This window comes from Chroicocephalus ridibundus, chromosome 7, assembly GCF_963924245.1.
Source record: "Chroicocephalus ridibundus chromosome 7, bChrRid1.1, whole genome shotgun sequence".
Classification (NCBI taxonomy): domain Eukaryota; kingdom Metazoa; phylum Chordata; class Aves; order Charadriiformes; family Laridae; genus Chroicocephalus; species Chroicocephalus ridibundus.
In genome coordinates this window covers 39932005-39945655 of record NC_086290.1, presented here as the reverse complement: position 1 = coordinate 39945655, position 13651 = coordinate 39932005, and the positions used below count along the sequence as shown (strand labels likewise).

General features: G+C 43.2%; 1 protein-coding gene across 13 annotated transcripts in view; it reads right to left on the bottom strand.

The window, feature by feature from the left end:
* UNC80 (unc-80 homolog, NALCN channel complex subunit) overlaps positions 1 to 13651 on the bottom strand; it is a 130392-nt gene that overhangs the window by 41290 nt on the left and 75451 nt on the right. For 11 of the 13 annotated variants that reach the window (XM_063342208.1, XM_063342203.1, XM_063342213.1 and 8 more), the window contains 11 exons: positions 11153 to 11334; positions 10645 to 10776; positions 10247 to 10433; positions 9102 to 9233; positions 8452 to 8595; positions 6826 to 6926; positions 5287 to 5373; positions 4327 to 4510; positions 3545 to 3639; positions 2545 to 2634; positions 2036 to 2137 (listed from right to left, as the gene is read on the bottom strand). In XM_063342208.1, the coding sequence (XP_063198278.1) occupies positions 2036 to 2137; positions 2545 to 2634; positions 3545 to 3639; positions 4327 to 4510; positions 5287 to 5373; positions 6826 to 6926; positions 8452 to 8595; positions 9102 to 9233; positions 10247 to 10433; positions 10645 to 10776; positions 11153 to 11334 (1436 nt within the window). The remainder of the gene's footprint in view (positions 1 to 2035; positions 2138 to 2544; positions 2635 to 3544; positions 3640 to 4326; positions 4511 to 5286; positions 5374 to 6825; positions 6927 to 8451; positions 8596 to 9101; positions 9234 to 10246; positions 10434 to 10644; positions 10777 to 11152; positions 11335 to 13651) is intronic. The other 2 variants (XM_063342204.1, XM_063342212.1) reach the window with 1 other exon arrangement.

Below are 13651 nucleotides of genomic sequence, written 5' to 3'. Positions count from 1 at the left end.
ACCCCCAAGGTGGCCAGAGGCAAACCGACTCCAAACTGAAAGCCATACAGTTGTAGTTGCTCTCCGCAAGGTCTTAGACTATAGTCAACATGGGGTTGGAATGGTTATCTACCTCCTGGGTTGAGGCTGGCTCATGTCTGGCCATAGAAGGTTTATGTATAGCTGCAAAAGAAAAGTAGTCAATGAAACAAAGCAGACCAGATTCCAAGGTACCGTAAACAAGCAAAGTCCTGCCGACTTCAGACTATTGCTTCTCATTTACACCAGCTGGGAAACTGAGTTTCATTCTACCACCCTCCTTTGAACTTCTGACTGGTAGGACTAGTCAGGCTAGGTATTTTATTTTGGTGTGAAAAGTAACCATAAACCAGAGCGATGCTCAGTAGTAGAAGCAATTGTCTGTGGAAGCAGCGTTGAGACAGCTCTTAGCTACTGGTGTGAAGCCAAAACTTGAAGCATGTGGCTTAACATGTGACACAGCTCAGCTTCCCATGTCCTGCAGTTGCTATGACCTTGCTCTGAAGTGCGCTTGGTTTAGAATTGGGTGCTCAATCAATCAACAGTAAAGAAAGTACTTTTCCATGGCTTGCTGCTCTGTGGGTAGACTCTACAGTGCTCTTTTCTTTGCTGGAGCTGGATGTTGTCCAGCAACTTCTAGCTTGACTACAAGAGAGGCTGGTAGATGCTTAAGTTTTACCTTAGAAATATTTTTGCCTCTTAGTACTCTAAATAGAAAAATGTAGAGCGTAAAATAATGCCCTGAAAGAACTGGACAGGCCATTTTAATCTTTTGGGGTCATGTAGGGCATATCAAACTCATTTACTTCATATGTAGGACACATCTCCTAGAACCACAGTGAGAATAATTGCTGCCAGAGAAGCAACCAAAAAGATCCCAAGTAATTTCAGATTTTTATAGACTTTCTACTGGCAGATGCAGCACATGAAATATTCCCTTATGCTGTACTGTACACATATGAGAGAGCATTAACTATGTTCTCTATTTTTTTAGCTGGTAGTCCCTCTTAAGCAGCTTTATAGCTGCTTTTTATAACCCTTCCTGAAGATATTTTCCTATCCCTGCACTCACATTGTGCGGGACACAACCGCAGTAGCTGTTTTTTGGCTAGAATAATACAACTGTTAATAGCAAACTCGTACAGTTTAACCACATTTGTCCCCCTTTTTATTTCCTGCTCGTTATAATCCTTTGCAGGTACAGCTAGAGCAACTTTTCCCTGCTCAACCCTGTGCTACTGAGACAAATTTGGCTTTTGTGGAAAATAGAGCATGTGGCTTCTACAGGTAGAGTGAGCTCAATACTGTTGTCTTAGTGTTTAAAGACATACTTGTAGGGGTTTGCAGCACATTAAAGGCGCTGCCCTGCCACTTTAGTTAGGGTTGAGTTCCTAAGGGAGAGCTCCTGGGAGCTGCAGAACATTAGCAGGATCGGACAGATGATCAGGTCATGAGGCTGGAAGATAGGACGGTGCTCTTCAGAGGGCGGATATTTCCCTGATGAAAGGATGGCTACTCCTGTGCCTCTGGGAGTAGCTATGGTAAGACTGGCATCTGAGAGCAGGACAAGGAAGAGAGGCAGAAAACATTCTTCATAGTGAAAGGACAGAGAGGAGGATAGAACAGATAATTCCTGATCCACAGCCAGACAGACTGGAGAAGAAAAGGTCTTAAATGGGTTCCTAAAGAGCCAGAGGTTGTGTTAAAGAAAGGAACAAGCAACTTTTGAAGCTGAGGTAACTGAAGCTCTTCTGGCCAAGTGTAGGAGAATGCAAAATGATCTGCCTAAAAGAAGCTGGCTGGAGAGAGCGGGAGGGAATTCACATTGCATTCTTTGACTCTTCTTAAAATACCGCACACCTGTCCAATGGCACCAGGGCAGATTTCATGCCAATTGCTACTTCTCCAGCAAAGCCCTCGATCTGCATGCGGCAGGAGTGAAGGCATTGAAGGGAAAAAGAAATGTTTATTTACAGGGTTTGTTTCTGGGCAGAGTGGTTTGGTGACAGGAAGATACCTGCTTCTGAATGAGCTCTTGACCCTTTTCTGGACGCATCTGCACCAGGTTGAGCTGGGGAGAAACTGACCTCCGGAAAGGATAAATGTCACGGACGTAGGTCTGCCAGGAAAGGAAACAAGTGTATTTTAAACAAATGCAATTGTAACAGCATCACTCAACAAAACTGAATAAAAGGCCCTTTAGCCCTTTCTGAAGCTTTTGGGTAGGCGCTTTCAGACAGTGTCAGGCATCACGGGAGGGCATAAAAAGAAGAGAAATCTGCTCTTTTCTAAGAAAGCTAGACATTAATGACTTAAGAGTCATTAATGAGTACTCCACTTCTGCCTCTTCCCTCTTCTGTCAAACTCCAATCTGTCACCACACACAACTAAACACCCAAGACGTGGTGCCCGCAGGGCAGAATTCTGTCTGTTTATGAGCTGCTTGTTCTCCTTTAGATAATCCCGATGTTTTAAAAGGGACCAGATGGAAAGAACAAAGTCATCTGCACCTGATCTTTACCTTACCTTGTTGTAATGAATAAGATTCCATCGCTTATCCATTAAAAAGTAATGAGAAGATTGTGTTTCAGGTATGTTAAAAAACTCCAAACACTCCTGAAGAGGAAGAAAGAAAAACATCCTGTTATTTATTAGCTGTACAAAGACTATGACATTCAAAAGAAGAATGTCCAGCTAATAATGTATAAAGGCACAAACCTGCATGACTCAGTTAGGCTGGTACACTCTGCTGGTATTAATTCTTTATTTCTTTTTTTAATCATAAAGTACATTAATATGTTTACGATAATCAAGGCATGCTGATATCACAGTCTTGAAGGCTGATGTTACTCATTTCGATGTCTTCATATCGCACATCTTTGTCTGGCCATATGAGCCACCTGGGCATTGCAGCTTCCATTTCCATACTATGTATTTATCAAGCTTTAGTGATAGGTGATGTACAGAGACACTAAAGTCGAGATCACACTGAGATGTGTGATTCCTATTAAAATTTAACATAGTTGGACAAACTGAAGGCTTTTACAAATCTCTTTCCTATGTGGCTCTGTTAAGGCCATCCATGAAATCTTTGGCAGAAGGGGGAACTGATTCGCATCTCCTAGATCCCAAGGCATCATCATGGCTACTGAACCATCATTTCCGCTCTGGTCGTGATTGTTCTATTCAGTCTTTAGTGTTGATACAACCAAGCACTTAAATGATTTATGTATTATCCAAACGCTAGTATACAGCAAATACCCAAAAAGCTGCAGGGTTTTCAAATGTAGTTGCATTTGTGGGGCTTTGGCTGTCTGTGAGGTCTGGGGATTTCTAATATCCTTTAATGCGGATCCTGTTTCTTGCAACCAAGCTCTCCTCACATGGAGACTGAAGTGCCTGTCACCAAAAACCTCCCTCCCCTACACTGAAACAGGGCTACCAGGCAGAGTTTATTGCTGGCATACAAGTATGGCAGGTAAATGTACTATTAAGCAGTTTGTCTGGTTCAAAAACTCACTCCTACCTTCAGAAGAGCCTCAAACTGTGTGTCCTCATGGACTGGTAACTGCGTTGGGATGTCACACTCATTCTGTCCATGCACAACAAGGGTTTTTGTGCCTAAAGGAAAAAAAGCAGTTGCATTCTCCCTGGCCTCTTCAATTAACTCAATTTCAAAAGACTTCCCATGGAGGAAAAGTGATAGTTAAAATTAATTCCTGGGCAGGCAGACAATGCCAGTCCTGTCTGGAATCCACTATGCAGTGTTAGTGTAGTCTCACACTTCCACTGTTAATGAGAAATCAGTCTGTTCCTAAAGGCCTGAGCTGACTTTAGCAGCAACCATCACTCTGAGGAAGGAGCAAACCTAAAAGGTCAAACCTGTTTTTCAGCAAGATATCTCTTGCCTGACTCGTGACACCTTGGGCTTACAGCATGCTCTTTTGGGGCTCTCTCAAGGCTTAAATGAGAGGTTGCATCAAATCAAACTGAGTCTGAATGGTACAGTCTTACAGTGATCATCCTGCTAGCCTTTCACAGCCCAACTGGCACAAAGCTCTGATTTTAAAAGACTGTTGTAATTCACTTTCTATTTGCTTCTTTTAGAGCTCTTAAGGTGGCTTTCTGAATCTCAGGGTATTAGAGGTGGAACTTACTGACTGAATCCTCAACTCAAGGAAAACTGACTTAGAATACGCAGCCATTTGTAGCAGGTCTTTCTCTGATCCAGTTCTGATGGATCTCCTTTTTGGTACAGGGGGTCATGAACTTGGAAGTGAAGGAGATTTAAAAACTCATTTCTTATACCTGGCATCGAGGCGGTCACCAGCAGCTTCACTTCACATTGTTCCTTCTTCATAGTCTGTTTGAGATCCTTGAAGAACAGTCCTTCTACGTAACCTACCACTTCCCAAAGGAAGGTAAGTGTGGCAGAAATGGCATCCATGCCCCATTCACATGGAGTGCGTACAAAATACATGATCAGTCCTACCTGCAGGTAATAAGTAAGAGGAATATCAGGTTATACACCCTCTTAATTGTGCAGAGCACTGTGCAAACACAGAACATGAATATTGTTCTTCTACCTTTCTTCATTCAGAGGGATGAACTCATCAAACTTACGTCCTGAAAGTTTATACATACTACAGAACAATCTGCCTGTACTATTCTTCCTTTTTCTGGAGAGGATGATGGGTGGGGGCAAAAAGTACTGTTGCAGCCAAGCCTCACTGTAGATGAGGAAAAGGGAGAACCTCTGCAGTAAGAGACTTCCTGTGCCTTCTGCTCTGATGTGCTGCCACACAGACAACTCACAAACAAGAGAGGGCTCCTGGAGTAGCGTATAGCTTGTCTGTTTTTTCATCTCCTAACTGTAGCAAATGCATTTTCCACGATCTTGAAAGAAGCTACTAGATTTGCTCCACTGGGACTGTCCAAGAGCAAAGCACTTTCTGAATGAAAATTTAGTAAAATAATTCAAGGTTTCTGGCATTGGTCTACAACCTGTTGTCTGTGGTTCAATTCAGAAATCCATGACCGGTTGCTTAGGGGTTTAACAAAATGTCAATGGTTTCTTTTCCTCTCCCTAGAAGGACTGAAAGGCTGGTGTAAGTCCGGTAACTTGCACCGACAGCCAGAAGCAAGTATGAGCTATATAGGAAAAGTTAAGAGCATTTATTTCCATGCAGACTGTGACACTAACTTTTTAGGACACGTGCAGCCAGAGGTAAGATTCTGGGCTGCACAATGGACCCACAAGCTACTCACCAAGTAGTTAAAGAGGATATGAGATGTCTGGGCAGGGAAGTCTCCAATGTTCAACAAAAGCTTCCTTAACATATACATGAGTTCATCCTGGAAGAAAAGCAAATGTTTTTTCTTTCCGTCACAAAACGGAGAATGGGTTTCTCTTTTTTTCTCCCTTTTGTCCTCTCTGGCTTTTTTTCTTCCCATTTTTCCATACTCCCTTGTTCAGCTCTGTCTCTCAGGGCATGAAATAGAACCATATGCTTGTGACTGTTCCCACATTTCCCAAAATAAGGCCCAGGGCACAGCATGCAGGTCAATGTCTGTCTTTTTTTATCTCAGAGAGGCCAATACCTCCTATTGCAATCTGTACTGACTGTAGCATCCTGGTTCTGCACTCCTCTCCCTGGGATAATTCCTGTGTTGCTTATCACAACAAATGACTGCCTCGATGATCTGTGAAATCTAGTTCAGCTCAACTCAGTAGCTGTGGCTGATGGGCAGGAGGCGCGGGCAGAATCTCATTTTCCTTCCTTTAGAGGCTGACTGCTTTAAATGTAGTCTAATACATTTCTTATAGTGGGACGGGGGTGTAGAGTGCAAGGAACCTCACTGTCAGCTGAGGACAGACAGACTGTATCATAAATTTCTTGTGTCCCTCATCCTCTTAACCCACAGCAGATTTGAGCTAGTGTTACGTGCATGAATATGCACACGACAACCCATGCCAATGCTACATCTGCTGAAAGCTTCCAAGAAAATACACCTGTTCTCTGGGTTCTGTACTCATGGTTGTAGTAGGCCTACGAAGAGATGGTAAAACAGTAGACTATGATAGCTCAGAGGTCTCTGAGACTGGACAGTGTACAGCTTTCTTCTCAAAGATGCTTAACAAAGAAAAGTGAGCCTTTGAACTTAAATAGAAGCTCTGGGGACTATGGCTGACAGGTCTCAGGAACAGTGAGGCCAGTGAGACCTGGTTACTCAAGGAACTGAGAAGCAGCCTTTCCTGGCCTTTCTCAAAATTTAATATTCATTTTGTAGCCAGTTCTTAGGTGGTGGCTTGGAAGATGAGGACAGTGATATTATTGATATTGTACACCAAGTCTGCAGCTGAGAAAGTGGTATGGAGAGTCTCACTGCCTTTCTCCCTGTCAGAACTGGTAAGCCTTTCTTCCATAAAGCTTAGCCATGGCACTAGAAAGCCATCTAATAAGCCAGGGAGAGATAAGGCGACCCACATTTTTCAGAGAAAGCTGAACAGAGTGGCATGGGTGGGGGCAATATTGCCTGTGCTGCACAGAAAGGGTTGTGCTTCACTAAGCAGCTGTTCAAAGCTTGGCTTAGAGCAAGTCAGATCCTTAGTGGTAAATCAGCTATGTCCCATTTACATTAGTGGACAAAGACTGAAGCCAACTGATGGTATGGCCTAAAAGACGTCGAGCTGCATTATAATAGCAAATGTTCTTCTCCAATGACACCCCCAGCGTGATTCTGCTTGCAGCTGGGCTGCCCTGCTCTAAGCAATACCCGCACCCACTGGGGAGAGGAAGAGCTTACCTGTCGGTTGCTGATTGTGAGCTTCTCAAGGAAATGGCGGAGAACTGTAGAGGGGTCTTCAATCAAGCAGTTCCACAGGACCTGCTGAGCAACAGCGCTTACTGTAAAAGAAAAAGAAAACAAGGTCAGAACCATCTCCCTTGGAAAAGCCTTGAACTAGTACACTTAGACGCAAACGGTCTCCTAACCTTCTACCACAATCATCATGTTCTGTACCGAAACACACAATTTTTTGTATGGGAACCACAGTGCCTCTTTGAGGCACCAGGATTCCTGGTCACCAGCGCGGTCATCTCAAGCAATCATGACGAGTCTAATATTTGAACCTTTCCAAACTACTGGTGATGTGACAGGAAACACTTCACCACAGTAGTCAAAGGAATGACAAAGAAATAACTAATTGGATTCACAACTCCAGATGGACAAATCTGGCAATTAAAAAACATAAATTCATGTAAACTTTTGTTCATGCAAAGAAGCTGAATTTCATGGTGATTCATTGAGTGATTTTATCTGGTATTGGTGAATAGAATTAGATAGTCAGCAGGGAATTGTGTTGATGATCAACTCCCTGAAGTGCAATTAATTGCAATCCTGTGAAGATTAACAACAACAGAGAATTATTCATTATTTTGTTTTCAGTACTGAGTTCCTGATCACAAAATGACATGTACATTATTTAGGTGGCTGATTACATCACCCAAAACTGAATAAAAAATGTAACAGAAAGTTAAATGTGGAATCAGCTGACATGATGAGTGATGAGAAAGGAAGGGCGGGCAACAGTCCACCATCTATAAACACTTTAGAGAAACAAATACAGAAAAATGCATTCTTACTTTACAAATACAACACAGACCATAACCAAAATGTTCCAGCTGTGTATAGGCGGCTTTCCATTTATCACAGGATCAAAGAAATGCTGGTGGGAATAGACCTCTGGAGGTCTCTAGCTTGGAGCAGGGCTGTCACCAACACCAGATTATGTCAGCCATGGCTTTGACTAGCCAAGGACTGATAGCTGCTGTGGATGGAGAATCTACAGAAATTGCCTTATGCTCTTGGTTATGAAGTTCCTTCCAAATTTCTAACCTGAACTTCCCAAGTTGTAACCTCTACGTTAGAGTTCCTCTTACTCTTTGTTTCCTTTTCCTCACACCAAACAAGCCCAGCTTCTGCAATCATTCCTCACAGGACACCTGTTCTAGGCCTCTTACCATCCTGGTATCCCCCCACTAGACCCTTTTCAGCTTCTCAATATCTCTCTTGAATTGGGGGCTTTTTAGGGCCCCAAAAGGGAAAAAAAGCTTCAAAACCAAACACAAATCATGGAGAAAAAAAGGGGAAAACCCTACAAAGTCACATTTCTGGTGTGAATCTACTTTCAAATAGTTTGCGAGGATTTAATAGATTATTCATTAACTTTTAAACAAACACATATATTCATAACGCTACATAGCACACAGTATTTCTAGGAAACATGAACTGTGAGCAAATACAAGGTTGTGTTACATCTCTTTTCCACTTCAGTTATGGCACCTAACAAATGTAAGCCATTGTTCAAAGTGCTGGTAGGTTCTGCCAGCCTTGAGCAAGAATCCCTTGAAATTTAATCTAGGTCAGTACCAGCTACTCCATCCTCCCGGACTTCTCCATCCTCCATCAAATGGACAATGGGGAGCACTGCTGCACAGATGCACGCTGGAAACACAGCTTGAGGTGGCTGTGGCACGTGATGGTTTGGAGTGTGCTCTGTAGTGTGTTCTTCATCTGGAGCAGTAAGAAGAATACAAGGTGAGTGTTAGTGAATAAGCCAGTAGGTTAGATAAACATTTATGTTAGGTGCTGTACAAAGAACAAAACAATAGGCTGTCTGATCGCCATGCAAGCACGGTAGGTTTACTAATCTCCAACAAGAAACTGTGCCTCCAGCCAACTTCTTGATCAAGAATTTTCATTGTAAATATATATTTTTTTAGTTCATATTTATCTTCTTGTGGGGAACCCATTTTCTTTTTGTTGAAATCCCATTTCATTACCATTTTTCAGCCAGAGTGCTCTCCATGGCACTACTCTGTAAATGAAACATAAGTGAGGGAAGACATTGTGACAGCAGGAGTGAATAAAATAATGCAGGGCAGAAGTTTATTATAAAGTGGCTCAAGCTTGGGAATACATTCAGCAAAAGGAAATGCCACCAGCTTTACGGGTCAACAGGAAAGGCTTCCAGTGGATGAAATCCTAGGAAAGGATATTCCAAAATGAAGTTAACCCACCTTCTGCACTGACTGCTGACCGCACTGACCAGACAGAGCCACGGCGGAAAGAGTAGTTCCTATGAGATGTACTGGAGGTGCAGGAAGGACTCACAGAGAGACGGCGGGAAGCCAGGTTGGCAACTTCTTCTACTGACAAAGAGAACGGGAAATGTCAATCCAGATCCAACTGACAGACTTTAGGAAACTTTCTAAAGGACAGCACTTACAACCAAATTGGAACACTGAAAATTCAAGTCAGGTAACACTCAAAAGGCACAATTTAAAATCTATAAAGACCAGTTAGGCAATTTTCTCATGCTTTGGGAACCAGCAGAGCATTGTTCTATGAGAGCGTTCAGTGCTTTGGTGAGTCACATTGTAACTGAGTCGGGTCTACACTTCTTTTCATCTCCTTCCTGTTAACCATGGTGGTTGCTAGTGCTTAGTTTTTCCTAAGAATTGGGATTTCTGCTCACACATTTCCAAATGTATGTTTAGATCTGAACATCACTGCACCCACCTAATGACACATACCTTGGAATGCCTTTAATGAAATGGTTGTGCTTGGTTAGCCTGGACCAAGGAAAATCCTTACCCAAAGACTAAGCTTTTCATGACTCACATCATGTAACTTTGGCCATCTGCAAGCTCAGTACTGAGGTTGAGCTGGTCATCTAGGCTCCCCAACTCATCACCATAAAGGCTGAAAACTCCACAGGCAATTCAGCCTATCCTAAGCCATGTATCCTAAGACAGATACTGCCTAAGGGTGATTCCTTCCACACTTTAATTATTAAAGGATTGAAGTTAGGAAGCACAAATTTCATTCCTAGTGTCACATATTCTCATTGTGTTCAAAGCTCCAAGATGCTGGGAGCTTTGAGATGTTAAATGCTGTCAAGTTCCACTGAAGTTGGGGGAGAGGGGTAAGGAGGTTCAGGTAATACAGCGAGCATTCAATACGTCCAAGGTTTTGTGCTTTTCTTGCACTAATTTTTAGTCACACTTTTTCTCTATGACTTGGACTCTTCAACAAATGGATGTGGTTGTGACGTTTCTAACACAACAATGAATGTTCCTGGACATCACACCCCTAACCAGCGCTATGTTGGTGGCAGATGCTCTCAGGTTCCTGGAATGCAGTTCCTGGCCCTGGAGCACACCTTCTTCTTCCTGCTCTGAGCTTGGTGTGCAGGTTGGCTCGTAGCAGGCCTCCTGGGTGATGGGGATGGCAGTGATGAGACTGGCTTCCCGGCCCAGGCGCTTCTTCTCTTCCTCCTGCTGCAGGTTCTTCAGGATGTGCTCTGCTCGCTGATGGGAACGCGACACAGCTCTGGCTGAAAATGACTTCTGTCAGGAAGAAAAGAGAAGAAACCCAGCCTGAAGCTGTTTAGTTAAGATGCACGCATCCTGTGTTTTCTGCCAGAGACCTTAGTGACATTCAGCAACTGTTTCTAAATACCAGACTAGTGCTAGATGAACAGAGATTCGCCAGGCGACTCCTCCTCTATGCCACTACAAAATAGAAAACAGTGCTTACTCTCACAATGTCTCTGCTTACCGACTGATCTTCATTTATAGGGTCTTGCACACTCCCGCTGCACTGAGGGACCCAGGGGGGGTCAAACATTGGCACAGATGGCATCCCCAGGACAGGAGAAGGCAGAGTGAAGTTTATACTTGGAGGAGGGATCTAAGCAAAAACATGAAAGACATTTTCTTACAGCAGACTATTATTAATGTCAGTACTGCTAATTGAACATGAGCACAAGTACCCAAGAAATTAATTACTTCTGCAAATTCTTCCCAACTCCGTATCTCCCTACACCGTAACACCACGTGTGGCACACATTTATTTCTTTCTCTGATGTTTTTCCTCACCTGTGTCCCCATCACACTCTGCCATTTTATATAGGAGTTCTACTCATCACCTCCCCCACCGGTCTGACCTACATGACCATTTTTTTCTCTAAAGAGATTTTCAGGCAATTCCATGGCAGTGTGTCATTACACATCTATCCCACCAGGCAAGCTCTAAACGGCAACTGTGTTTCACGTGTCCTGTCTACCTTAAAGATCTGCTGTGCTCCCTCTTCCATCCTTGGCCAGACTTGATACCTAAATCTCCAGAGTGTGTGAAATTTGAGAATGGCATTCAGTCTTTGCACTGTCTCTGGGTGATGAAATTCGGACATCAGCATGTCAGAAACGGCCTCTGGCACTTTCACAGCACACAGCAGGAACATGGCAGCTGCAGGGAGACAACATCTGATCACCTGGTTTCCTTAATAATGTGTTTATTTGGCAGAGAAAAATTATAGCTGTACAAACCCCCACCAAAAGAAACTTAATCTTGGCTCCAGAAATGAGATCAGCAGTCTACCAAACCTAGTGAAAATTGTACTGCTTCACGAAACCAACCACATGTGATTCCACCTTTTGGAGCCACACAGCGTTTCATGTGACGCTTGTAAAAGGTTCTGGAAAACCCACTTTTAAAATAAAACACAGCTTTGCTCCTCACTAAAATCTCAGTCATGGCTGGTTTAAAATAAGAAGCATCTCTTGACGTAACAAGACTAATTCAGTTTAGCTTTCAAAGATCCCACTTCCAAGTGATTTCTGCGATGATTAATAAAGGCGGGTTTAATGGAAGCTCAGCCTTCCCGCCAGAGCAGGAGGCAGTGCCCCAGTAGAGGTCTCACCTGTCTATTTTCACAGACAAAACCAAAAATAAATGTTCTCAGTTAAATGGGCACCATGCAACAATCACAGTCTGCTTCCAAAACAAAACAGAGTTGCTGTGAATTGAGAGACAAAGGACCAGATGACAATGGAAAACAGCACAACAGAAGTTGAGCTGAGCCACAGTTGTTTCACTGGAACGTATTTGAATATAAATAGACATAGTCCAACTCCAGAGCATGGAGGCCAATTAATAGAGATGGGTATGTGAGAGGCACTGAGCAGGAAACAAAAGGAGAGGGAACAGTGTTGCTGTGGGAGGTGGGTGGGTGTCAGAGAGGCCATGGCCTCTTGGACCAGTAGATCCCGTTCCTGCTCCAAAGTCCTGCTTCAGATCTGTAGGAACTCTCCTGTTTCACCAGCTCAGGGAACTTTCTACTCTTTTCTCTCTTCAGTGTAACTATGTCAAGTCAAGTGCTTTAAAAGTCCTCATGCTGAAGTAACCGAAAAAAGAAATACAGTCTTGGAAGGGGTCAGTAGATGGTGCTGTTGTACATTAGCACATGTAATTTATGCTGGGGCTGAAATCACTCTTGCTACTAAAAATGCTACTACAGACCCTCAAATGTGTTTTAATCCTCCCTTCAGGAAGGGGAGAGGGAGAAAGATGTATCTCAGAGGCTGCTCCTCCTCAGGAAGAGTGGCAAAGCTCTGTCCCCTTCCCTGTGACCCATGGTAAGTTTTTGGGTAACAGAGAAAGAGTATCCAAAATTATTCCCCCAGAAAGAGACTTGAAGTGCACTTGAGTGCAGTTTCAGGCAGCTTGTTTTTCTTCTTTATTTTGCTCCTTTCTCTTGCCGCCTGCATATTTAGCCCGGGAAAGGCAAAGGCGAAGGGGAGAGCGCAGAGGAGACCTGTGGGCTGAAGTGTGCTGTGCACTGGTGGAGCCGACGCAAAGTGAGTGAAGAACATGAGATGTGGAGTCAAACAATGGACTTCAGGGTGGAATTCATTGCCAGTTGTGGTAAATGAAGGACTGGTAAATTAGACTGTGTGGCGAACAGGGGAGAGGCGCCTGAGGAACACTTCAAACCTCTTGCATTGTTAGTAGCTTTTGATAAAATGTCTGTAATTTAATCTCCAGTGTAAGAACACCTGTGATGGCTGCCTTAGGTGTGTAAATCTGGGGAAGATGACAAGCTTTAAGCCATTTCCTTGGTTGCTGAGGGAGAAGAAAGGTAGAATTTGAAAGTTTTGGGAGACTGGCTTACAAATAAATTTGATTGCTTTAATTTATGCTTTGTTTAAGCAATTTGTGTGTTGCATGTGAGGGATGTTCACATTTTCTAGGGTTGTGGCTCATGATTTCTGAACACCTGGCATTAGCACACACTGTCTCTGAGCATTTGGACAGGACAGTACGACTAGGAAGGGTCCTCCTGAGTCACATCATCTAACCCCTTTCACAAACTCTTAAACCTGAGTGCGTTTGCTCTCTTTTCTAGTGGTTAGAAATTTTCTGTTTTCAAGGTGAGAGAAGTCATAAAGAGTTCACGCTCAACTTTATGCTACGTGGCTTAAATAATTCTTTCTCCTTGCCTGGAGAGTATCAACAACAGTATCGCCTCTCAGTCTTCACCTGAACCCATTAAGTAAGCATACTCTTCATTATTCCTCCTGTCCTAACGGTCATTGTACCTCTCCCATGTATATGTCTCCTTCTTCAGTGATCAGAATTGTGTATGGATATCCTTTACAACAGCATTAATAGTTTGAATCTCTAATGAAATGTCTCTTCTGACACATCTTGACTGTATTTGTTGTTTACACAGCTGAATTCTGCTGAGAAAGTCAGTCATCTTCTGTCCAACTGATATACTCTG